Raw genomic sequence first — 27,001 nt, forward strand, 5'->3', positions numbered from 1 at the left:
GAGTGGCCACACTTACAGCAACCAGCGCTGCAAGTGGTGTTAGATGTGGCCACACTGCAGCGCTGTTGGGTGGCTTCAAGGGGGGTTCCGGGAACGCGAGAGCAAACCGGGAAAGGAGACCCGCTTCGCCGCGGTTTGCTCTCGCGTTCCCGGAGCCACCCAGCAAACCGCAGGGAAGGAGACCTGCTTGCTCGGGGCTCCGGGAACGCGAGAGCAAACCGGGAAAGGAGACCCGCTTCGCCGCGGTTTGCTCTCGCGTTCCCGGAGCCACCCAGCAAACCGCAGGGAAGGAGACCTGCTTGCTCGGGGTTCCGGGAACGAGAGAGCAAACCGGGAAAGGAGACCCGCTTCGCCGCGGTTTGCTCTCGCGTTCCCGGAGCCACCCAGCAAACCGCAGGGAAGGAGACCTGCTTGCTCGGGGCTCCGGGAACGCGAGAGCAAACCGGGAAAGGAGACCCACTTCGCCGCGGTTTGCTCTCGCGTTCCCGGAGCCACCCAGCAAACCGCAGGGAAGGAGACCTGCTTGCTCGGGGTTCCGCGAACGAGAGAGCAAACCGGGAAAGGAGACCCGCTTCGCCGCGGTTTGCTCTCGCGTTCCCGGAGCCACCCAGCAAACCGCAGGGAAGGAGACCTGCTTGCTCGGGGCTCCAGGAACTAGAGAGCAAACCGGGAAAGGAGACCCGCTTCGCCGCGGTTTGCTCTCGCGTTCCCGGAGCCACCCTGCAAACCACAGGGAAGGAGACCTGCTTGCTCGGGGTTCCGCGAACGAGAGAGCAAACCGGGAAAGGAGACCCGCTTCGCCGCGGTTTGCTCTCGCGTTCCCGGAGCCACCCAGCAAACCGCAGGGAAGGAGACCTGCTTGCTCGCGGTTCCGGGAACGAGAGAGCAAATCGGGGAAGGAGACCAGCTTCGCCGCGGTTTGCTCTCGCGTTCCCGGAGCCACCCAGCAAACCGCAGGGAAGGAGACCAGCTTGATTACCGGAGGCTTCCTCCTTCCATGGAGGTCAAGAAAAGCGCTGGTAAGTGTTTACATTGGATTACCAGCGCTGGATCACCAGCGCTGGATCCTCTACACCCGAGACAAAACGGGAGTACGGCCAGCGCTGCAAACAGGGAGTTGCAGCGCTGGTGATGCCCTGCAGATGTGTACACCTTCAAAGTTGCAGCGCTGTAACTCCCTCACCAGCGCTGCAACTTTCTGATGTAGACAAGCCCTCAAGGTTAGAAGGGACCATTATGGTCATTTAGTCTGACCTCCTGCGCAACGCAGGCCACAGAATCTCACCCACCCACTTCTGTAACAAACCCCTAACCTATGTCTGAGTTATTGAAGTCCTCAAATAGTGGTTTAAAGACCTCAAGGTGCAGAGAATCTTTCAGCAAGTGACCCGTACCCCATGCTACAGAGGAAGGTGAAAATTCTTCAGGGCCTCTGCCAAATCTTCCCTGGAAGAAAATTCCTTCCCGACCCCAAATATGGCGATCAGCTAAACCCTGAGCATGTGGGCAAGACTCACCAGCCAGCACCCAAGAAGGAATTCTCTGCAGTAACTCAGTTCCCATCACATCCAACATCTCCCCGCAGACCATTGAGCAGACCTATCTGGTGGTAATCCAAGATCAATTGCCCAAATTAACGATCCTATCATAACATCCCCTCCATATACTTATCAAGCTTTGTCTTAAAGCCAGAAAAGTCTTTTGCCCCCACTACTTCCCTCGGAAGGCTGTTCCAGAACTTCACTCCCCTAATGGTTAGAAACCTTCATCTAATTTCAAGTCTAAACTTCCTAATATCCAATTTATACCCATTCGTCCTCGTGCCTACATTAGTACTAAACTTAAATAATTCCTCTCCCTCCCTAACGTTAACCCCCCTGATATATTTATATAGAGCAAACATATCCCCCCGCAGCCTTCTTTTGGCCAGGCTAAACAAGCCAAGCTCTTTGAGTCTCCTTTCATAAAGGCCGTTTTTCCATTCCTCGGATCATCCTTGTAGCCCGTCTCTGAACCTGTTCCAGTTTGAATTCATCCTTCTTGAACATGGGACACCAGAACTGCACACAGTATTCCAGATGGGGTCTCACCAACGCCTTATATAACGGTACTAACACCTCCTTATCCTTGCAGGAAATACCCCGCCTGATGCATCCCAAAATCGCATTTGCTTTTTTAACAGCCGTATCACATTAGCGACTCATAGTCATCCTGCTATCAACCAGTACCCCAAGGTCCTTCTCCTCCTCCGTCGCTTCCAACTGATGCGCCCCCAACGTATATCCAAAATTCTTATTATTAATTCCTAAGTGCATGACCTTGCGCTTTTCACTATTGTATTTCATCCTATTTCTATTACTCCAGTTTACAAGGTGGTTCAGATCTTCCTGAATAGTATCCCTGTCCTTCTCTGTGTTAGCAATACCCCCCAGCTTTGTGTCATCCGCAAACTTTATTAGCACATTCCCGCTCTTTGTGCCAAGGTCAGTAATAAAAAGGTTAAATAAGATCGGTCCCAAAACCGATCCTTGAGGGACTCCACTAGTGATCTCCTTCCAGCCTGACAGTTCACCTTTCAATACGACCCGCTGGAGTCTCCCCTTTAACCAGTTCCTTATCCACCTTACAACTTTCATATTCATCCCCATCTTTTCCAATTTAACTAACAGTTCCCCATGCAGAACCGTGTCGAACGCCTTACTGAAATCTAGGTAAATTATATCTACCGCATTTCCTTTATCTAAGTAATCCGTCACCTTCTCAAAGAAGGAGATCAGATTAGTTTGACACGATCTACCTTTAGTAAATCCGTGTTGCAATTCGTCCCAATTACCATTGACCTCTATGTCCTTAACTACTTTCTCCCTTAAAATTTTTTCCAAGACCTTACATACTACAGATGTCAAGCTAACAGGCCTATAATTACCCAGATCACTTTTATTCCCTTTCTTAAAAATAGGAATTCTGTACCTTTGACCAAGAGGGATTTTGTGTTACTGCATACATAAAAGTTGTTACCCTTCCCTTTATATTTATGACAGGCTTCATTTAACAAAAAGTTAATTGGTTGTTTCACAGTTTCCCCTCTGAACTTTTGTAAGATAACTGATGTGCCAGACATCCCACATATTGAGAAGACACCAGGTTGTAGCTATACTGCATGTTTCTCTTAGTGGAATTTCAAATGATTCTAGGTGACAAGCAGATGAAAAATAGGAACATGGTAGAAAATACAATTTTTTTTCGTCAGATGAAGGTGAATGTCGTATATTGCAAACTGTATTTTGCTTTGGCAATATAGAATTTAGGTATTGGTGATGGATGCTTTAGAAATTCCTAGATTTAAACTGCTTGACCATATCTAAAATTGCAACTTTTTAAAAAAAAGATGTTAAAAAGTACTAAATATTCCCTGGACAGTGTACCTTACTTACTGAACACATGTCCACTCACCCACAAGAGGGGGGGGGGGGGAAAAGGAAAGATAATTAATCATTTGATGTGATTGAAAAAATTCAGGTAACTGTGAGTTAAGACTAAAAATGCAGCCCAAATTCTGCCCTCAGGAACATCTACGTATACCATTTGACTTCAGTGGAGTGGCATGTGACACCTGAAAGCACAGCCGTACCTGCTGCTCTTAAAGGGTGGCTTTGTAACAAAACATCACCCCACAGACTAGAAAAACACCCACTGTTTGGAAACCTATGAAGTAGTCCAAAGGCTGAGTCTGCATTTCCTAACTTCGGTGGATTAAGTCAGATCCCTGAACATTTTAATTTAGGATGTTGCTGTGTTTTAAAATAATCTATTGGATCAGATCAGCAATCAGTGCATTTGGGATAGGAGGGGCTTGTGACCATAAGTAGCCTTCCATCAACTTTCCAGCCATCCAATCCCAGAGTTTGCCGGGGCCAATCCAGCCTCTTGATAAAAGTTAAAGCAGCATAATGACTACTCTTATTTACACTGTGGATAATGGCTCAGCCTGGACTACCACAATGCACATAGCTCTGGCCCTGCCCCCTCCTGTCCCTGACACACTCCCTCTCCACACTGGGGAGCCAGTCCTATACCATCTGAGGATTCCTCTAAACTAGAGGCATCCTCAAGTACTGCCAGGAGGCAGCTTTAAATCCGTTGGCGCTACTAGAGTGGCACAAAAATTCATGAGGAAGGGCCAAGGACCTAGTTAAGTAACGTTTAAGAACAGGAAGTGGTCTATATGCTGCGCCTCTGTCCTCTGGTTCTTTTAATACAATTTTTTTTAAAAAATGAGGGAAGCATAAGGCAATATATTACAGGCAGAAATAACGCAGGAGACATTATTGTGAAACTTGTGTGCAACTGCCTTTTTACAGAAATGCAAAACGTGTTAGTGACTACCAATGCTATACATTAGTCTGACTGTCTGGTCTTTTATGTAAATTCCTATGCACTTTACATTAAATGTGCATACACAAAGATAAAGATACTACAGATGACTGGAATCTCAGCAGGATTCAAAACGGCAACTTTTTTTTTTTTTAACAATGTAAGGTGCTTGACCATCTACTCTCTCATTTTTCCTCCACTGTACAGAGCGTAGAGGAAAGAACAATACTCCAAACACCAATTGCATTTCCACTCAATCTAAATGTCAAAATTTTCTAGTGAAGATAGTAACTTAACCTAGCTATGTTGAGAATCCATGTGAAGATGAGCCAGAGGTGCACTCCCTACACAAAGCTGCCCATTGTCAGCTCATTGCTGTGCAGTGCTTGCCTGCATTGAATGGGGACGCCAAATCTGGAAGTACTATATTTGCAATCTCAAAAGAAGCAGGAAGTTCTGAAAATCTTAGAAAAAGAGCATGTTCTCACAGGATTTCACAAGTACTGGATAACCAAATACCTATCTTAATTTTTGAGCGCTCACTCAAAGCAAACTAGCCAATCAGAGGCTTCTTCACTCATCATAAGTACAACTGAAATCCTTGATCACTCCATTCTTGTGAGAACAAGTGCAGTGCGGATAGCGATGGCATGACCCTGGAGGGAGCTGAGCATCAAAACTCTTTGTAATAATAATTAAAAAAAAACTTTAGAAAATCCCACCCATTAACCTCTGCAATACATCCATATATGACTGCACACACACAAAAACCCACTATCTTGTAGCTTGGTCTCTGCAGTGCCTGCTTAGCAATTATTTAGAAATAATAAAATATATGTTTAAGTCAAAGAATTTAACACCACCCACCATTTAATTGTATACTTGAGGTTTGGTTGACTGACTGTGCTGTCATCCAGGAAAATAGTGGAGCAGGAACTGTATTTCCTTCTCAATTGCCCAGGAGGATGCTAGGAAATAACATACAAAAGAACAGCAGCAATTATATAATACAAAAATCTTTTTCTGAGGAGACATCACAATTAAGAAGTAGCTGAGAGAGAGAAATCACTCTCTCAAAGCTGATCATGTCTTGAAATTTAGAAATGTCAAAAACAATCCTATATAAAAATCAAAATAATCCCTTCCCCACCCAATGGTTCTTTCTTGAAAGCATAAAAAGCTAGAAGTGATTTAAAAACCAACCTGAGAATTCATTCTGTGTCACCCCACCTGCCTTCCCAAAAAACTTTCGCCATCTACATTTAGAAAGAAACATGAACAAGTTCTGCACTCTGGTCCTCATTCCAGAAGGAACAGGAGAGTGTGCATCAGTGGAAAAGAGAGGACAAAAGAGAATTTAGAAATAGACATGAAACAGGTAATGGGGAGAGTTTGAGAGAAGAAGAATAACGCACTGAAGATTATACAATGGGGGAGAAAGTGAAAAATCAAAGGGATAATATTGTGGAGAACAGAAGGCTTAAAGCAAAAAGGCCCCCACAAAACATTTTAAAAGTATGAGAAAATGTAAGAACATTAATCTGATGAACACTCGATAAAACATATTGTCATAAACAGATGGTTACGGGTTAATGCCTCTTTTACCTGTAAAGGCTAAAAAAGTTCACCTAGCCTAGCTAACAGCTGACCAGAGGGACCAATGGGGAAACAAGATGTTTCAAAAGGAAGGAGGGAAGTTTTTCCTTTGTTTAGAGTTTCATTTTCAGCCGGAGCGAAAAAGATCAAGGAACCAGCCTCTTATCAGAGTAGTAAGTTTTAGAAAGGAATAAATAGATTTATGTTTATTTCTTTGTAACCTGTCTTATGCAATTAGAGGTAGAATCAAATTGGGTATTTGGGGATTTTTTTTTTTTTTGGTGTAACTAAATTTGTGCCCAGGGGAACATCCTCTGTGTTTGAAATCTGTTGTCTCTGAGAGTAGTTGGTATGCTAATCTCTCCCAGAGGGTTTTCTTTTACCTTTCTTTTCTTTAATTAAAAGCCTTTTTTCTTAATACCTGACTGATTTTTCCTTGTTTTTAGATCCAAGGGGAGTGGATCTGGACTCACCAGGGATTGGTGGGGGGAGTGGAGGGGGGATGGTTAATTTCTCCTTGTTTTAAGATCCAAGGGGTTTGGATCTGTGTTCACCAGGGAATTGGTGAAGTCCCTCAAGGCTACCCAGGGAGGGGAAGGTTTTGGGGGGACAGGACGTGATCCAGACACTGAAAATTCTGGATGGTGGCAGCGATACCAGATCTAAGCTAGTAATTAAGCTTAGAAGTGTCCATGCAGGTCCCCACATCTGTATCCTAAAGTTCAGAGTGGGGAAGGAACCTTGACACATATGAAACCAAAACTGACTTTTCTTTAAATAGAAAATTTGCTTTCTACAAAACTTCAGCCCTGATTCACCACTATCTGAGCAGCACTCAGACTTGGTGGAGAGCAGTGGCCACAGGGAGCCAGTCTGAAACTTAGTGATTGCTAGCAAGAGTGCCAACCTCAAGTGAGGTTTTCTTCACCAAGGGCTTTTTTCCATTAGCTGTTTAAGGGTAGCTTACACTTTGCCTCCCTAAAGAAAATTTTTAGCATTAGCAGCCCTCAGTTAATGATTTACTACTGGTTTTCCCTGGCCTGTTCTCTCTGCGTGGCACTGTGACTAAGTGGAAGAGATATGGGTCAGCATTGTCAGAGAGACAATTCACTCAATGGACCTATGCCAATTTGTACCAGCTGAGGATCTGCCCCATGGTATCCTGACTCCCATCTCAGTGCTCCTTTCCAGATCTAGTCTATGCAATGTGCCTGTGAGCTATAAATGCATCACTAGCACTGTGTTATCTCACTCTAGTTCCGAAATAAAGGCCTAATAACTTTTCCCATTTAATTTCTGGACCTTCTTTGGTAACATGCACTAACTCGATTCCAGTAATAAAAATTGTATGTTTTTCCCTATGTCTGGGCAAAAGCATTAGAAGACTTTTGCAACTTTGAAACAGATCAGGTATTTATAATGCTCGTATTGGGAAATCTTTGTTTAAATGATTTCACAGCTTCCTCACAAACTCTATCCAGGCCCCTGACTTCACCTATACATTTTCAGGTTGCTTTACATTTTCTTAGGAGATTTAGAAAGGGTGCAAAATCTGGTATACAGCAGCAAATTAGCTGCAACCTTAACTATGGAAAGGTTATCACCTGGGAATTCAGAAATACTCTTGGCATTAATTTGGGAACTTTTAATCCATCTACACCCAAGCTATTAACATATATAATACATGAGGTAAAAAAAGTGAAAGCACTCAGAGTGATAACACCGTAGAATATACTACTATCTGGTGCTGCAGGATGTTGAAGAAATGACTAAGCTTCACATGATTTACAACTTCTATCCCATCATCTGCTATTTCATAGGTCTGTATTAGGTTCTTCAGTGCATTTCATAACCATGATGTTCACTTCTGACCGGAGTAAAACCAGAGCAAGTCAGACTCATTTGCAGTGGCTCTTATTTGGTATCTGAACAAAATGAATATGTACAGACGGAACAGTATCACAACCCCCTCAAAAATAGAAAAGGCTTTGAAAAATCCAGTCGTACTTTTTAAATGTCAAAGAACATTTCTGTTATAAAATGTAAGATAAATAGGATTGGATTAACTAAATATACTCAGCAGATTTTTCTACTGTAATAAGTAACAAAAGAAAGCAATGTCATAACGCCACCACTGCTTTACGCTTACACAAGTAAACAGTATTTACACTTCATCTAAGTACTAAACCAAAACCCTAGCATGGGGCTAGTGAGCACTGAATTTCTGAAAGTACCATAAAGGAACCAACTATTCTGTACATATGAACATTACACTCCTAAAATAGAGCAACATTTCCAATTCCTAGTCTGCAGTGCCATCTGACCCCACTGCTATGCCAAAGAATGGATTCCTTGTCTTTCCCAACTCCCTCTTTAAAAGACATATTTGGTTCCACATTCTGTCATCCTGGTCTAAGCAAGAGGTCATTGGAAGGCACAGAGCCTCTCCAATAAGGTAAGGGCTTCTCTACAAAGCTGGTTTGGATTTTTTTTTGGATTAAACTTTTTTGTTGGAAAATGCTGATTTATTGAAAGCACATCTTTAAGCGAGAACATAACAGTTTCTACTAAACTTTTGTCAGGAAAGGTTTGCAATTTTTGGAAAAATCAAAAGGGCAAGAGAGAAAGAGAGCCTTGCCCCAGATTAGCCAATAGCCTACTGGTTAGGGCACTCACCTGGGATGTGAGAGATTGACATTTAAATCAGTGTTTGACTCAGGTAGAGCTGGGACCTGAACCTAGGTCTCTCTCATCCCAGGTGAGTGCCCTAACCACTAGGCTATTGACTGTTCCAGGGTGAGTCTTGTTCTCTCTCTCTCTCTCTTTTTGTGAAAAACATCAAAAAGGTCTCGTTCTGACCTGATGCAGACCAGGAAATTTTTCAAAATCTCAAGTTTTCATAAGACAGGAGAACAGTTCATTGGCCAGCTCTACTTGGCTACACGTGAAAGTTATCCTGGAACAAGATAGGGTGTGAACTGAAAGGGGGAATGGGCCAAGTCTGCTTCCGAAAGGGGTGTCCTATAAACTAGATCTGTTGTGGCTCCAAACAGTCCTATCAAATTTGCTGACATGCCAGAGAGACAGGATGGACTGCAGAGGAGGAAGAAGGCTGGTGATTCCTATTGTAGCACAACTTTGTGGTATGATCCTCAGCTTGCCAGAAGTCATAGGACAGCATGGGGTTGAGGACATATGGCTTGTGGCATGGGGGTCAGAGAGTAAATCCCCAAGGAGGGCACCATACTGACCTTTGAATCTTTTAGAGAGTATACAGCACTGTCAGTATGCTTGCTGAGTAATTCCATGCTCTCAAAAGGCCGGTCCTTGATTGTAACCTACACCACCCTAGGGATGCCTGATACTTAGAATCATGATGCTCCCAACAGTCACCACTGTGGCCATAAATCAGGCTGCAGTGTCAAGGGTTTTCAAGTGCTGCCTGCAAAACCATCCTGGCCACCAATTGGCCTTTCTTGATTATATCCCTGAGTTCCTCCTTCCTGTCATGCACGAGTTGAGAGAAAGTTTTCACTCTGTCCCAAGTCAAAAAAGTCATATTTGTTCAGTAAGGCTTTGCAATTTGCCACTCAGAGTTGTAAAGGAGGTAGAGCAGTAAGATTTTTTCCCAAACAGCTCAATCCTCTTTGGGTCCTTATCCTTAGAAGTACTTTTCTTTCATTTAAAATGTTCGAGTTTTGCCATGACAACCCAGACTGGGGTGGGGGCAGAAACATTTTTAAAAGCAGACTGAGGGACTAGCACCATTTCTCTACCTGTTTTGCAGTTAGAATTGTGTTTGCCACAAGGCCTTGGCTGGGTTGAGCAGCCCCTCATTTATGGAGAGGATGCATCTGGTCAAGCTAGGAATTGTTAAATATCAAACACCTTTGCGATTTCTCCAAGACTGAAATCCCCATCCCTATAGTCTCAGCAATTCTTATAAGGAGGTCCTAAAATTACGAAGTCATCGGTGCCAAAGGCATCCTTTGATAGTGAAACAGGACGCCGCTTTTGCTCTGTCCCAGGGTCTGGGTCTTCCTGGTGGTCTGGCACAGATGATCTGGCCAGAGAAGCAGATAGGGAGAGTGACCTCTTCCTCAAATCTGCTGGAGACAGCTCCAGAGTCCTGTGAGGCAAGATCCCAGTAGGCCCAACAGGGCCACAGCACATACTGTAACAGTATGGCTGGGTTGTTTGCTATCAGCCAATCTAATGCCATTCCTGGTGCACAGGTGACTGAGGCCAGAGGAAGAACTGGCAGATTTTTGAGTGATACTGAACACAGATTTCAGAGTGCCCTTTGCTTGAAGATGGGAAGAAGGTATGTCCTGGTGACTGAGAAGAGGAACAAACTACCTCTGTGGGTGGTGCCAAGGTATACAGCACTCTCAGTACCAGGGTTGGCATCAGTATCAGAAGGTGTCTTGGTACTGATGAAAGCCCTGGTTTCCCCAGTGGTACAGGTTGCAATGACAGAGCTCAAATCACTGCTGGAGAAGACACCCTCTGTGACACAGGCTGCTGCTTATCACCAGCCCTTGATACCATGGGGGACTTGGTGGCTTTCCCCTGAGAACTTAGGTGGCCTGTCTTTATGGGAACACAAAGCTTTGTTTCACATCTGCCTCTGTGCCTTTCAGAGCTGGACTTCAGTGCTGGCATCAGCTTCAGTTCCAATGGTGTTTGTAGTGCCAGCTTTGGTACTGGCACTAATGCCAGGTCTCTACTCATTTTCTCTTTGGAGTCACCTGCCTCCTAGACAGGGAACTGGATCAAGCTGGCTTGTCTGCTGTCTGGATACTAGAACTCGTCTCCTCAGGATCCAAAGAGATCTTTATAGATTGCTTCAAGGAGGTGAGCCTTCAACTGAGTGTCTCATGACTTGTGCATTATTATGGAGAACGAAAGGCACAATGAGCAACATCTTGGTATGCAGAAATCTTCCTAAGCTGAAGAGGCACCTGCTTTGTGAATCTTTCAATGGAATTAGCCCATCGCAGGAAGGGTACGGCTTGAAGCCTGCAGGTTTCTAATCTACCATGTTGAGAAGTCCCAGGTTGGGAAGTTTGTCCTGTAAATATTCCCTCCAGACAGGTCAATATCATTCATGGAGGCTGTATGTCAAAGAATCAGAAGAGTTCTGAAGGCTTTATGAAGAGTGTGAAGAAATTTAGCCAAAGGCAAAAAGACCTAGCAGGTCAGACACTCACCAGGTTCCATCTTGCTGCCACAGGTGGTAATGGAGATCGTGATGACCCCGGCCTTCTCTCCTTTCATACAGGAACACATGGGTGCATGTATGGCCCTGAAGGATGCTGCTATTCAAAAAATTCTCATCTTGTACACAAGGCACATGCCTACTCACAGTGGGATTCACATTGACACACAGTGGAAGAACCACCTATAATTTGCACTGATGATAATTTGCTCCTGAGCTGAGGCTATTGCTGCTATTTCACCACATAACTGATTTCATATTGAAATTAAACACTCATGGAAAACATGGGTTTTACCAAAAAAAGTGCCAAAAGCGTTTCAATTAAAAGGAACATCGAACTGCTACAGTCCCAATGAATCTGTGAGAAGGCACTCACCCTCATAACATAAATGATAAATGTGCCAGTAGATTGTCAGGTGGCTTCCTAAAACAAGACCGTCTCTCAGCAGGAGAACTTCAACCTGCCAGAGGACAAGCTGTCTCCTGCAGAGGACATGGACGCCCTTTGGCTATATAAACAAACACATTTTAACGCATAGTTGGATCCATTTAGTCAAGGGTTCAGATCCACGGAGGTGAGCACAATATAAGCCTAGATTAACAGATCAATAGTAGGCACTTTGTCCCTTCTTGTGGCCTTGAAAAAACACAAAGAAGGATTTAGTAAACCTGAGTTTTGGTGTTAAGTGCAGGTGGAACTACAAGGCCCTGACCACATCTAGGGTTTGCCAAAGCCACTCTTTAGGGAAGGCAGGAGGTAGATAGATGGAAAGTATAACTGTGTGTTTTACATGGTCAATTTTGGGTACAGTCTTAAAAAACACATTAAGGAGTACCAGAAAAGAAAAATAGCCTAAACTGGGCAATGAGCTCCAGCACTAGGTGCTAAAATAAAAGCCTCTCGTACTTAAAGACAAAACAGGGAGACTGACCTACAGACAAAGCAGTGAAGACAAAGATAATGAAGAACAAGGTTTATATTCCAGGTAGCAATAGATTGCCGAAGCTTGATTTCTAGTTTTTAACCACTCAGAAGTGCATGACAGCTCACCGTAAGGTACGTAAAATGAAGCAGTGTCCCAACCCATCTTTAAGAAAATGCCAGGATCAAAGGGATGAAGAAAGAGGAAGCTCTGAGTCCTGTTAGGGAACAGTTCTAGATGTGATATTTTTTTTTACTTATTTTTTACAGAATGTTAGGAGGGGACCAGTAGCACAACTCATAAGTCAGCACTACTGGTGATGCTTGCCCGGAGCACTGTGAAGCTCTGTGCAGTAGATTACTAAGAAACAGAACTGCTTTAGGTCAAAGATGAACCAGATTCCTAAACATTTAAAACGTGATACTGTGACTTGCAGAAAGGGGAGAGCAAAGGGTAAAACTGGACTGAAATTAGCATATTAATGGAACAGTAATTGCTATCTCAATTGAGGGGGGGGCTAGCCCCTCCCTCTCTATAATAAAATAGCACAGGTCTCCAGAGACTGAAACCTAATCCCTACAGTTAAGGAAGGCCTCAAATAGCATTAGGTTATTTTCTAAGCCACAACTAGCAAATGTGGGTTGAAGCAATTGGCAAAGAATTGTTTCAGAGGCCTATTTCACAGGTCAGAAGATGTGCTTCTGAAGCAAGCAAGCTCGTGCTTGGGGCAACAGATTCTACGGGGCGGCATTCTGCCCAAATCCTAAAGTGGCACAACTCCGCCTTTTTTTTTTTTTTTGGTTCGCCGATCAGGCCGCCCTGTAGGGGGCGGCGGCGCGGAGAAGGGGAGAGCCCTGCTGGGAGCAGGCTGTGCACTCGGTCTGCCCCAGCCAGTGCCAGGTCTGCAGCAAGCCTGGCAGCCTGCGTCCTTCCCTCCCCGCTGACTGGAGTGGTGCGGAGCCTGCCCGGCAGGCGGCGCAGTGATCGGGACCGCGTGGCAAGTGCCCTGCTGAAGCCCTGGCCGCCCCCCTTATCTCTCTCGCCCCCGTCCCCCCGCTAGCTGGGGCATGTCTGCAGCTTAGGGAGTCCCCTTGCACCCTGGCTCCAGCCACCCTGCAGGGTTTGTTTTTTTTTTAAATCCTGCTTTGCCGTTCCGTCCACGCCACAGGTTTTTCTTCTTTTTTTTTTTTTTGCTTGGGGCGGCAAAAAAGCCAGAGCCGACCCTGGTTATGCAACAGCAGAAGGCCTTTGCTATACTCCCAGTACAGCAATTAATACTCAGTAACTTCGTTAAGGACTACTACATGTGCTACTCTTCCACCTTTTAAAATGGTGAGTCAAACTCAACTGACAGATACATTCTAATATTTCACCCTTCACAAAGTTTTTCATTTCACATCAAAATGACATTCAGGTTCCTGGTTGGTGGGCAAGTGGATGAGGTGAAGATTTGCATCTTGCACAGGAAAGGAGCAGATTAGGCAATCTCTACAGAAGGAAGCGCAATAGCCTCTCAGCAGTCTCAAATCCTCTTCCAGTAAGTATTGCTCTTCCCTTCAAATACATAATACTAGAACAAAAATTTTAAGGAGACAGGCACACAATATTTGAACTGGCATTATAAACTTCCACAGTCATTGTTGGCCTTGGGCGTTCCAGATAATAAATCACAGTAATATTTCAGTTAAACCCTGCTTTTCATCCCAAAGAATCAAACTGCTTTACAAACTATGGCCCCAGTTCAGCACGGTACTTAAGCACATACCTAACTTTAAGCACAGGTACCCCAGTGAAGTGGATCCTGCAATGTGATCCAGACAGGACCCTTCCAATCACACAGAATCCCAGTGAAATTAGTGGGGCTTCACATGAGTGCAAGAGTCTACCTGTGTGGATCAGATTAAAGGATCAGGGCATTGGAAAACATGCATTTCTGAAATGCACAGTGGCAGCAAAGTGCACAGTAGCAAAGAGATGAAATTTTGCTCAGGACAACACACATGCAACATAATTCATCCACCTAGGAAGGATAAACAGGTGAGAAAAGCCTGGTGGGATTTGAACTGTAGTTGCAGAGAGTCTAGGTGGTAGAAGTCAATGTTAAGACCATCAAGCAATCCCCTTCAGCATCATCTTGTTATTACAAAGCATAAGGGTGATCCAAACTTTAGAATCCAAAAGATGCTTACAAGAAATGTTGCATCTTCTTCCAATGAGGATAATTCCTCCTTTAGAAATATTTCTCTTATGGAAAAGGGGTTATTTTTAGGATGCTACTGCTCCTAAAACTAAGATTATAATGTGTATTGTCAGAGTAGGAGAGAGAAAGATCTTTGTAAAGTGGAGCATTTTCATGACCTCCAGAGAGGAAAAATCACCCACATCCAACTTGACACAGAAAACAAAAATCCCCTTCCTCCCAAGTCAGCTACTGCGCGCACACACACACCCCCTCCTTTTTGCCTTCCTTCTGAAGGCAGACACACTGATGTAATCTCTCCATGAGCGAAGAGAAAATGCCAGCATCTTTTTCTCTTGAGTAGTCTGACAAAGGGCAAGTCTACATTAAATGATGCAGCTACACCACTGTAGTGCGTTAATGAAGATGCTTTATACTGATGGGAGAGAGCTCTCCTGTCAGCATAGTTAACTCACCTCCCCGAAAAGCAGAAGCTATCTGAGTGGGAGAAGCTCCCCTGCTGCCATAGTGCTGTCTACACTGGGAGTTAGGTGGGTATAACTACGGGCATGGCTACACTTGCAGATGTAGAGCGCTTGGAGTTAAACTGGCCTTCGGAGAGCACAGAAGGGAAAGTGCTACAGTCTGCCCACGCTGACAGCTTCAAGCGCACTGGCGTGGCCACATTTGCGGCACCTGCAGTGGTGTTGGAAGCGGTGCATTATGGGCAGCTATCTCAGCATGCAAGTGACTGCAACGTGCTTTTCAAATTGGGGGTGTGCGTGGAGTGTGACAGGGAGCGTGTTGTGTGTATGTGGGGGGAGAGAGTGGGTTCAGACAGCAGCAGACCCCCCTCCCCATACACAGCATTCCACAGTAATGGCTGATTTGTCTCAGAGCAGATAAGCAGCCGGCTGTCAGAAACAGAGCTTTCAAAGGCACTTCTGCATTCCTGCAGCGATTCAAAATGACGACAAGAGTGGTCACTTGACTTAAGCGGATTATGGGACATTTGTGGAGGCCGATCAGAGCGCAGTAATGCAACACCTCGTTCACACTGGCGCCACAGTGCTCCAGCGGCGGCGCAGCAAACGTCATTCCTCTTGCTGAGGTGGAGTACCTGAAGCGCTCTAGCCACAGACTAGAGTGCTTTATGTGCCCTGCCAGTGTGGATGGGGAGTGAGCTAGAGCACACGGGGCTCCTTTATTGCACACTAACTCACAAGTGTAGCTAAGCTCTACATTGCTCAGGGATGTGGATTTTTCACTCTTGAGCCATGTAGTTACATTGATATAAGTCTGTAGTGTAGGCCAGACCTAAGTCACAAATTTAGTAAGTTGAGACAGATAGCAAATTAAAAGACAAGACAAGCCAACAATGGAGAAGCATTAAAGACATAACAAAAATCTTGATCATCAATTCAGTCCGAAAGGAAAACAGAATCAGCTGCAAATGCTTGAGATAAAAATTGGCTGGAGAAAAACATGAACAGTTGATACAAGGCGACTTACCTCCCTTGTTAGCAGCTTATTCTAAAAATTCTCACTTAGGTGAGCATTTGAGTGGTATATGGAATTCAGCACAATCCTAAATAAAGTCATCTCAGTGTCTTTTTGGGGAAGGGTGTGGGACAGACTGCTACCCCGGAGCAATCATCTCTTTATTTTAATTGTTTTTTAAAAAAAACAAACCATTAACACAGTTATTGGATCCTTCAAGCCCAATTAATGACAAGGTACAACAAAAACTCTTCAGCTATCTACACCATACAAAGTTCAGTAAATCACAGTAATTTTAGATCCCACTGTTTGTGTTGGGGTAAAAGGAGATGATTCACCCAGCAAAAGTACTTTATAAAAAAGAGTATGCTGAAAAGGTGCATTTGAAGTGAAGAGACAAAATCAGAACAAAAGAAGCAAAATTGGCCATTTGATAATATTGCAACTAACATGCCAGAAAACTACTTCAGGAAACTGTGACAGTTTGCTAAATATGACAACAAAAAGGAGCCATTACTACAAAGCTACTGAATTAAAATCACATTTTGTGTAAACACCTACATGTTTTATTATAAAAAACTAAAACTGAATAGAAAAATTGCATTTCCCATGATTTCTTTTTCTGACCACCGCTTACTTGGCATACCTGAACTCATGGGAGATGTTCAACACTAATTAGTAGATCAGTGGTTCTCAACTAGGGGTACATGTACCTTGGGGGGTAATCACAGGTGTTCCGGAGCGTAATCAGAGGTGTTCCAGGGAGTACATGAAGTCATCTAGATATTTGCCTACTTTTACAACAGGCTACATAAAAAGCACCAGTGAATTCAGTACAAACTAAAATTTCATACTTATTTATACTGCTCTATATACCATACACTGAAATATAATCAAAATATTTATATTCCAATTGATTCCTTTAGAATTGTGTGGTAAAAATGAGAAGGTCAGCAATTTTTCAGTAGTGGGCTGTGATACGTCTGTATTTTTATGTCTAATTTTGTAAGCAAACAGGGACAGCAGTCTGGAAAGGTAGGGAGCCACTATACTAGATCCAACTATTAAAAGGGTGTACAGAAAACAATAATATTCTAGGTGCCAGTCTTCCTGGTTATACGTCACAAAAGGAGAATAAGTACATGTAGAAATTTTAGAACTTAATAATGATCTTGGGGAGAAAACTTGCAAGAAAGGAGCGTTCTCCTCTGTATTGTGACAAGCAGCTTTTGTACAAGGGAAGCAAAACCACCACCCAGCGTTTATGTCCTCTTGCCTGTTCCCTGCATAAGTCAGTCAGGAAACAGATTACTTATTATGGTGCCAAACAAAGAAACTTCTCTTAGAAACATGCCTTAATGAGCATGGAAAGAGGAGCCTGGTGCCAGAGAGACTAAGTAATCGATAGAGTACACTGTAACAATATTTGCTTTATCCTTAAATGCTATCTTTAATTTGCCACATACAGCTGTTGGCAAGTTGCACTATCGTAAGCTATTTACTTCCCGTCAATTCAAATAAGGAGATCGGACTAGATCATAATAGTTCCTTCTGGCCTTAAAAATCTAGGAGCCACCTTAGGTTACTATGTTTAGAAGTACCGAAGCAACATTTGCAAGCGTGATCTCCAGTTCTGCGTGCCCAACGTTAGAAATCTGAAGCTTGATTATGTAGGAGGTGCTGAGCATGCTCAGCTATCCCTGACTTCAGTTGGAGTTATGGTTATTCAGTACCCATGAAAATCGAGCCTGAGCTTCTGAAGTTCAGCACTCACCAGCTGAGAAATCTCCAAAACCAGAGGCCAGTTTTGAACATTCAGGTCACTTGGCCCTTATGTTCTTAAGCATATGAAGCACAGCTAATTCCTATGGAGTGGTTACCCATCTATAAGGGCAAAAACTCGTAGGTAGGGGAAAGTTTCAGCAAGAAAGAAACAGCTGTCAAGAAAATTCTTTAATTTTCCAATTTACAATAGAGATTTGGTAAAAATATATTAAGGTAGAACACTGATATTTAACTATGTTAGGGAGGACTACCTTAAGCACTTATGGAATCCTAGTAAACACTTTTTCTTCCCCTATATAAAAGTAGCAGTTTTAACCCTGTGTGTAGCCTTTTTATTCCACCATTTCTGTCTCCTGCTTTACATCTTGGTCAAAGTGAAGTCTTGCAAGTAGCCCACACTAACACTGTTTAACTTATTAAACTATAAGCAGGATGACAAAACAAAGTAAAATCCAGCTTAGTAAAGGGGATAGCAGTTTTTTTGAAACATTCACATAAGTTCTATTGTGATTATTTTTCAATGATTTAAAACATTGCTGCTCAGCATACTTTAGAATTTATAACATGGTGAATATGTTGGCACATGTCTTCTTAGAACAATCCTGTATATTCCTGGCTCTGCCTAGGAATCCTGAGTAAACAAGTCTCCAGCACAGACTTTCAAAACTGCTGTCAATAATGAACCAGCTGCTAAGACCACTTCCAGGTTTCCCCTCTCCATCCCCTTCAGCAGATCTGATATTAATTATTTAGTATGTAGAGTCGGAGGCTGTCTTCCTCATTTTTACCAGAGAAATTCTCCTCCAGCTCAGATGGGCTTTTAGAGCCTCTTTACTCTACTTCAGCCCTTTTACAGGTTGTAAACAGGCCTGGGTAGGGGTGAGTGATGCAATGCCAAAGCAAGTCAGGAGACCGTTAGCTTTGTTGCATCTGGACAATGAGAACTCTAAAGAAGAAAAAATGTTTTGGGTTAATGTGCTTGCTGGCAGTTATTTAGCACATATTGGTAAATTTGCAGGAATCCGATACAGTGCATTTTAAAATAGGACTTTCAAAGGTAGTTTCAATGCAAACTACAGGTCTGTCGCAACTTACACACATTTAACATGCGCGATTTCAGCTTTACGCTGTACGGCTGGAATCCGGGGGTGTATGGCCTCAAGCGGAAGAGGCGTGGCTTCAAGATTTAAAGGCCCTGGGGCACCAGCTGTGGCTGGGAGTCCCAAGGCCTTTAAATCACCCAAGGAGCTCCCAGCTGCACAGATAGCTGATAGTCCCTGAGGTGAACTAAAGGGCCCAAGGCTCCAGCCACCGTGGAGCTCTGGGCCCTTTAAATGCCGGCCCCAGTCCGGCTGCCAAAGCTGCGGGTGGGATTTAAAGGCTCTCCGGGCTTCCCACCATGGCGGGAAGCTGGGTGGAGCCCTTTAAATCCCGCCCGCAGCTTTGGCACCCAGGCCAGGGCCAGCCACTGGAGCTGCTTGCTGGGATTTAAAAGGCTTGGGGATGTAATTTTGAGTATATCCGGTTTTCACTTTACGCGCTAACTGCAGAAAGGAACTCCCACGTAAGGTAAGACTTGCTTGTATTCTCACATGCAGGTAAACAATAAAAACTAGTATTTTAGGAATAAAATGTGTGTGGTCCAGTGTTGCCAAATCTTACAATTTTATCATGAGCCTTGCCATATTCTCTGTTTTTCTTAAAGCCTCAGCTCTTGTGATTACACAAGCAACTCAGGTTTTTTCCCCTGTTTGTTTTGGGTTGTTTTTTTTTCCTTCAAGTAAATGTTCAGACCTCATGGTGGTAGCAAAAAGTTTGAAAATGTGACCAAAGTGCATATTAATGACTCAGAAACCAGAAGGCATATAAAAAGAGTCTCTCCATTTTATGTTATTTACACATCTTGTGATTTATTGGGACCTGACTCATGATTTTTGAATACTTGGGTTTGGTAATATTGCTAGTTACACTGTGATAATTTTTGATCTATAAAGCTCCTAGGTGCTAAGATAATACAAAGAATGATAATAAAGATCCTGATCCTGTCCCTAACACAGTCAACTGGAGTTTTGCTCTTCATGCACTGGCAGCAGCCCCATATTGTATTCATTTGAAAAGAATAGAAGCAAGAAAAAAGGTAGAGGATATAAATATTACTTTAACATTTACCATATATTACATATATGTTCTACAATGCATCCCATTAGTTTGGACCTTAATAGCCCTTTTCAAAAATAATAGTGATACTCTACAGACTCTCCACATAATACAAACTTACATACTGCAAGCGCATTTTTAAGTTTTGAGTTTTTCAAAAAAAATATTCATCTGAAATAATATTGTAAGACACGCTAACCCAGTGTGGCTCTCTGTCCCTTCTAGTGGCTATGCCACATATACAGCTTTGTGCAAATGCTACTAATTCCAAGCTAATGGAACTGGTCCTTTAGCTCAAATAGTAAAGATCCATGCTTTTACATACCGAGGTCCATGGTTCAGTCCCCAGGGGCAACATTACACTCTCTCACACACAAGGGATTTACTTACAAAGATTCTTAGTTCTGCATAATATAGACAACGTATAAAGCCGCTTAGGGAGACATTTTCACTTACGTGGTTTATATAGAGACTCTTGCGTTTTTCTCTCACTGCAAAAACATAAAATGTAATAGAAATATTATATGACTGTATTTTGTCTCAGTTAAGCTTCTGTTACACCATTTTACGATCAAAAGTAGGAAGGTATTTATGTGTAACATCATTATCGCACTAACCAAGTTCACTCATTATTTGAGCACAGAAGCAACATCTCACATACCTGGACACTTGAAGGCATTTAAATTCTGCATTGCGCCAGGTGATTAAAATTCACATTTGTTCCGATATTCCACTAAGACTGCATGCATTGGAACTCTGTCTCCAAAAATCACTTAGTGCAACTCTGCAGCCATTAATCATGCTGAGTAGTTGCTCTGGAGTCAATGGTACTACTCAACAAGTAAATCCTACTCAACATGAGTAATTGCTGCATGATCAGGCCCACAGTGATCAGGCAAAATGTTTACAAGCAAAGGAGCAAACTAAAATAAACTTTAATGGTGAGATAAAAGCTTGTTACAACTGATTTTATGTACTGGTTTAATTGTCATCAATATATTTCCTATTAACTCATCCCTTAGCCAGCCTGTGGAGCTCTGTTCAACAGCTGTGATAATGCTGCATGTAGGATACTAGTAACATATCAACCAAATAGTAGAATTTAACTAATAATGGTTTAATGCCATAAGTGATTAAAGCACTATGGTGTGCTTGATCTTCCTCTCTATTTTCTCTTACACCACACCCACCACTGAGGTATCTGAGCACCTTCCAAAAGCACTTTAAGCACCACAACTAGCACCAGTTGTGTGAGTCTCTTTTTCTCACTTTCTCTCCATGGGAGGAATACTAGATGAGGATTTTTTTTTTAAAAGACTTTTTACATATTTTGATTCTATGTCTGCATGTATTCACACACACAATGTCAGTGTATTCACACATGGAACCTTGTTAACGTGAGATTGCTTGCTTATAAAAAGTCACAAACATTTGTTTCTTATCCAAGAGGCGGCTAGTGAGAGAGACACAAAGGGTGCACCAGCTAAAGGGGGGGGCATGTGACCTCCCCATGTGACCCCCCCCAACGCCCTCACGTGACTCCTCCCTGCCATGCCCCCCACTCCCATGACTTCCCCACATGACTTGTCCCCTTTACCTGGCCAGGAGGGTGGGGAGGGACGGCTCTGCTCCAGTCCCCCTGCATGTGTGGAGCCACTCATGAACTTTTCCAGGCAGCCTCCAGCCTCTCTGCCTGCCTGGGTTGTCCCAAGCAAGCAGCATGGCCTGAGACTGCCTGGGAGAGTACAGCCGCTGCATGCTGCACCAGACAATGTGGCTGGAAGAGGAAGCAGAAAGAAGAGAAGCTCTGGACCCGCCTCTTCGCTTCCAGCTCTGACCCTGCCCCTTCTTCTCCCCAGCTGCTGGCCTTGCCCCGCCACCCCCAGCTTTTGGGGAGGGTCATGTGACCCTTTGTGCGTGCGCACCCCCCCCTCAGGTCACTGTTAAAGGAACACTCTTAGTTTGCTACGTGTATTTGATTGTGCAGTTTTCAAAACACGGTAATTGGCTAGTAAGCAGTTAAGCTGCTTGCTTGTCCTTCTACTGAAATGCTGTTCTTTCCATTCTGAAGCTCCAAGCAGGGTGTTATTCCATCAAATAAGTAAATAAAAAATCTAAGAAAATGTCTACCATCATTTGTTTACTTAACGTCTGGTCAAAGTATTTCTCTATTGCGTAATACAATATAAGTGAAGTAAATAATTTTCACAACTTGCAGGCAGACACTATACCAAGCACAGATATAATTTCATAATGGCAAAATTTATTTTGTACTTTAACAAAACTTTATTTTCACACAATTAAAATCTAGTACCATAACTGTGTTCACTACACTCATACTGCATGTTGCAGCATACAACAAAATTTGTGACAAGACATGCTTCTGAGCCCCAGGTCAATATTTCAGTTTATCGGCTTTTCCTGATCCCCTACCCTGCTCTTTCCATGTTCTTCCTCTCACCCTCCACATCATTTGGTGCCCTCACTGTTGTATGATTTTCTAGTTGCTGAAGTATTGCACTTACTGTTCATTCACCCATGCCATTTACCCTCTTCCAATGCTGGACAGACTGACATGGACATACCCCTCACTCTGCAGATTCTAGCTTCTTATGAGACATTTTCCTCTTTCCCTGAAGGAAACTTCATTGAACTTCATTCTCCAGTGGGGGACCACATTCAGCCAGGATTCTCTAATTCTGGGCTGGCCAGCACTGATGCAAAGTGTATAGTCGCCAGGGCCGGCTCCAGGCACCACCGAAGGAAGCAGGTGCCTGGGGCATCCAATACAAAGGGGCGGTACATCTGGGTCTGCGGCAGCAATTCGGCGGTGGGTCCTTCAGTCCCTCTCTTCCTTTTCGGCAGCAACTCATTTGGGTATTCTTTCTTTTTTTTTCCCCACAATTGGAGCAGCAAAAAAGCTGGAGACAGCCCTGATGGTCCCTCAAGAAACCTATGCCAGGGCGCATCAGGCACAGCAGAACTCCACTCTGTCACATTTCCTTCCTATCCCACCTACAACAAACCCCCTTCACATTAGGAAAAAGGACATCTGGTACAGGAGATGTCAAAGCCACTTCTGCCAGCTTTTCACCACCAGAGAGTCCTTGTGCAGAGGAAATTCTTCACCAGCTGCCCAAGAGCATTGGTGTGGTGTAGGCAGTGCAAAGTGCTCTTGTGCAAACCACAGAACTTGATCCCATTCTCATTAACTAGCATGTGGTACCACAGACAGCTACAATTGAAGTATTTGGCTTCAAGAACGGTGGTTTAAGATGAAATGAAGCTGAACAGACTTAGAATCACAATTTTGAAATTCAGACTCTAAGTCCCTATTTATTTTTCTATTACATTTCTTTCCCTTTGTACAGAACATGCATCCTGGGTAGATTTCGTCAGGCATACTAACAGATAGGAGGGCTGCCAAAATTTCTTAATTTTCTTTTAATTTTAAGGCAAAATAACCTGGTTCTAATTTTTGCAAGCACACTCAAATTGTTAAAACTGCATTTTTACTACAGGAGAATGAATAAATTATCCAGGATTAAAATGGGGGAGATAAGATTTTTTTTCTTTTTCTTTTTTTGTTTTTTTGTAACTGGGCTCTCTTAGTATTCCTTCGTGCAATGTACTTAGGCAGTGTTAATGGTAGACTTCAAAAGGACGAAAGGCAATATCCCTCGGTTAATAATTACACATCAATCAAACCTCTCATGTTTTGAGAGTTCCTAAATAATTTAGTACAGGAATAAAGCTACGTTTCCTCTTGTTAGAGGAACAAGGGAATTGACTGGTCCTGATCTGAGGGTTGGTCTACATAAAAACAGAGCACAGTCTGTTTCATTCCTGCTCATCCCATAAACTGGGGGTTCCTTTGAAGCTAATTACTGTACCAGCACTCTTGAATTTAGCAAGAAAGAAAGGACCTAATGGAAGTGAAGGAAGGAGGCAGCTCTACCTAACTAATGAAAAGGTGGATTTCCAACACACTGAAGTAGCAATCAGTCAAGTTTCCCCCAACTAATACAGGAGGGGAAATTACTTTATTGCAGTGGCTGACTTTAAAAACCCTGAATTAACCACAACCTACACTTTAAACTCAGCGTGTGCAGCATGTACACACGTGCACTCACCCTTTGTTTCCAGTCCATCACACAGCCCATCCAGGAAGCTTACAAGAAGTGGAAACTTGGACTGATGACTAGGAAGGAATATAAAAATATTGCTCAAGCATGCAGGGGCGTAATCAGGAAGGCCAAAACACAACTGGAGTTGCAGCTAGCAAGGGATGTGAAAGGTAACAAGAAGGATTTCTACAGGCATGTTAGCAACAAGAAAGTCAGGGAAAGTGTGGGACCCTTAATGAATGGGGCAGACAACCTAGTGACAAATGGTGTGGAAAAAGCTGAAGTACTCAATGCTTTTTTTGCCTCAGTCTTCACAGACAAGGTCAGTTCCCCTCACTGCTGTCCTGGACAACACAGTATGGGGAGAAGATGAGCAGCCTTAAGTGGTGAAAGAACAGGTTAAGGACTATTTAGAAAAGCACAAGTCCATGGGTCCAGATCTAATGCATCCGAGGGTGCTGAGAGAATTGGATGATGTGATTGCAGAGTCATTGGCCACTATCTTTGAAAACTTGTGGCGATTGGAGGAGGTCACAGACTATTGGAAAAAGGCAAATATATAGTGTCCATCTTTAAAAAAAGAAGAAAAAGAACCTAGGGAACTACACACCGGTCAGCCTCATCTCAGTCCCTAGAAAAATCATGGAACAGGTCCTCAAGGAAACCATTTTGAAGCACTTGGAGGAGAGGAAGTTGATCAGGAACAGTCAGCATGGATTCACCATGGGCAAGTCTTGCCTGACCAACCTGACTGCCTTCTACGATGAGATAACTGGCTCTGTGGATATGGGGAAATTGGTGGATGTGTTATTCCTTGACTTTAGCAAAGCTTTTGATGCAGTCTCCCACAGTATTCTTGCCAGAAAGTTAAAAAAGTATGCACTGAATGAATGGACTATAAGGTGGATAGAAAGCTGGCTAAATTGTTGGGCTCAATAGGTAGTGATCAACCGCTCGATGTCTAGCTGGCAGCTGGTATCAAGTTGAGTGCCCCAGGGGTCACTCCTGGGGCCGGTTTTGTTCAACATCTTTATTAATGATCTGGATGATTGGATAGATTGCACCCTCAGCAAGTTTGCGGATGACACTAAGCTTGAGGGAGAGGTAGGGATAGGGTCCAGAGTGACCTAGACAGATTAGAGGAATGAGCCAAAAGAAATCTGATGAGGTTCAACAACGACAAGTGCAGAGTCCTGCACTTAGGACAAAAGAATCCCATGCACTGCTACAGGCTGGGGACCGACTGGCTAAGCAGCAGTTCTGCAGAAAAGGACCTGGGGATTATGGCGGATGAGAAGCTGGATATGAGTCAGCAGTGGGCCTCTGTAGCCAAGAAGGCTAACAGCATATTGGCATTAGTAGGAGCATTGCCAGCAGATTCAGGGAAGTGATTTTTTCCCCTCTATTAGGCACTGATGAGGCCACATTTGGAGTATTGCATCCAGTTTTGGGCCCCCCACTACAGAAAGGATGTGGACAAACTGGAGAGAGTCCAGCAGAGGGCAACAAAAATGATCGGGGGCTGGGGAACGTGACTTACAAGGAGAGGTTGAGGGAACTGGTTTTGTTTAGTCTGCAGAAGAGAAGAGTGAGGGGGGATTTGATAGCAGCCTTCCACTACCAGAAGGGGGGTTCCAAAGAGGATGGAGCTCAGCTGTTCTCAGGGGGGGAGGGGGAGCTCAGTGGTTTGAGCATTGGCCTGCTAAACCCAGGGTTGTGAGTTCAATCCTTGAGGGGCTATTTAGGGATTTGGGGTTGGTCCTGCTTTGAGCAGAGGGTTGGACTAGATGATCTCTTGAGGTCCCTTCCAACCCTAATAATCTATGATTCTATGACAGAACAAGGAGCAATGGTCTCAAGTTGCAGTGGTGGAGGCCTAGATTGGATATTAGGAAATACTATTTCACTAGGAGGGTGGTGAAGCATGGGAATGGGTTACCCAGGGAGGTGGTGGAATCTCCATCCTTAGAGGTTTTTAAGGCCTGGCTTGACAAAGTTCTGGCTGGGATGATTTAGTTAGGGATCGGTCCTGCTTTGAGCCAGGAGCTGGACTAGATGACCTCCTGAGGTCTCTTCCAACCCTAATCTTCTATCAAGCTTTTTTTTTTTTTTTTTTTTTATATAAAGGAGTTCTAAAATAAGTCTAAAGCTATCAAAGGTGGTTCTCCTAACATGCTAGGATTATCACCAGACTTAGCACCTTGAACAGTCCCTGTGAAGAGGAAGAAAAAAATTGAAGACTTTTTGCATAAGCAGTGTTCTGAGCCTACTATTTGGCACCTTGATTATATTTACTGCGCCTTAAACAAATTCGGTTCTTAGATGCAGTGTACACTACCATGACTTGAACACTGTAACAGGGTCCTACGCAATCTGACAAATCTTTTGCTAGCTCTGCTTACCCCCTACATAAACCATGATATTGTAGTTTGACATCACGCAACATTACTCAATATTTTCTCCTATCCCTACAAAGCTGATCTATTTATACAATGGACCTGAAATACAACGAGGCATTGTGCTTACTGCTGTTCTTTAGCCTACTGAAATGTGTGTGTTCTGGGCACTATATCCAGTAGTATTTGCAGGATAGTGTTTCATTATCATTAAGTCAAAAGGTTGATGAGCAGGTTTTATACCTTAGCTGGCAAATTTCTGAGGCTGTTCAGCAAGGTTGACATATTGTTTTGAGAGAGTAATAAATTCCTTCCTTTTTTCTAAACTGGAAGAAGCAGCGTAACTCAATTAACTAGGCTGAAAGCAATCAGATTTTGTAAATTGTCATTTTTTAAAGTTTCTTATAATCTACACAGTACAAAAAATCAGCCACTAATAAAAGAATTATAATAATTAGAGCTGATTAAATTTTTTCAAATGACTGACTGGAAAATTTTCACCATTTCAACCAGCTCTAAGAACAATATTTAGCATTTAAATATTACTTTGCACTTTCAAAATGCTGTACAGACACTAACTAACTAATCCTCATGGTACCACTCTGACGTAGAGAAGTGTCATCATACCCATTTTACAGATGGCCAAGTCCAGAGAAGGAAGAGGGGTGGTGTGTGTGGTTAAGTGACATACCCAAACCTCACAGCAACTCAACGGTAGAGCAACAAGTTCCTGGCTCTTGCCC

At 43.4% G+C, this 27,001-nt stretch overlaps 1 protein-coding gene across 3 annotated transcripts in view; it reads right to left on the reverse strand.

Annotated features, from left to right (window-relative positions):
* The window catches only part of CCNY (cyclin Y), a 227,100-nt gene that overhangs the window by 43,686 nt on the left and 156,413 nt on the right, over window positions 1–27,001 (reverse strand). For 2 of the 3 annotated variants that reach the window (XM_030550147.1, XM_030550148.1), the window contains exons 3-4: window positions 20,192–20,226; window positions 5,242–5,342 (exon numbers count right to left, since the gene is read on the reverse strand). In XM_030550147.1, the coding sequence (XP_030406007.1) occupies window positions 5,242–5,342; window positions 20,192–20,226 (136 nt within the window). The remainder of the gene's footprint in view (window positions 1–5,241; window positions 5,343–20,191; window positions 20,227–27,001) is intronic. The other variant, XM_030550149.1, reaches the window with a different exon arrangement.

This window comes from Gopherus evgoodei, chromosome 2 (assembly GCF_007399415.2).
Source record: "Gopherus evgoodei ecotype Sinaloan lineage chromosome 2, rGopEvg1_v1.p, whole genome shotgun sequence".
In the NCBI taxonomy this organism is placed as follows: Eukaryota; Metazoa; Chordata; order Testudines; family Testudinidae; genus Gopherus; species Gopherus evgoodei.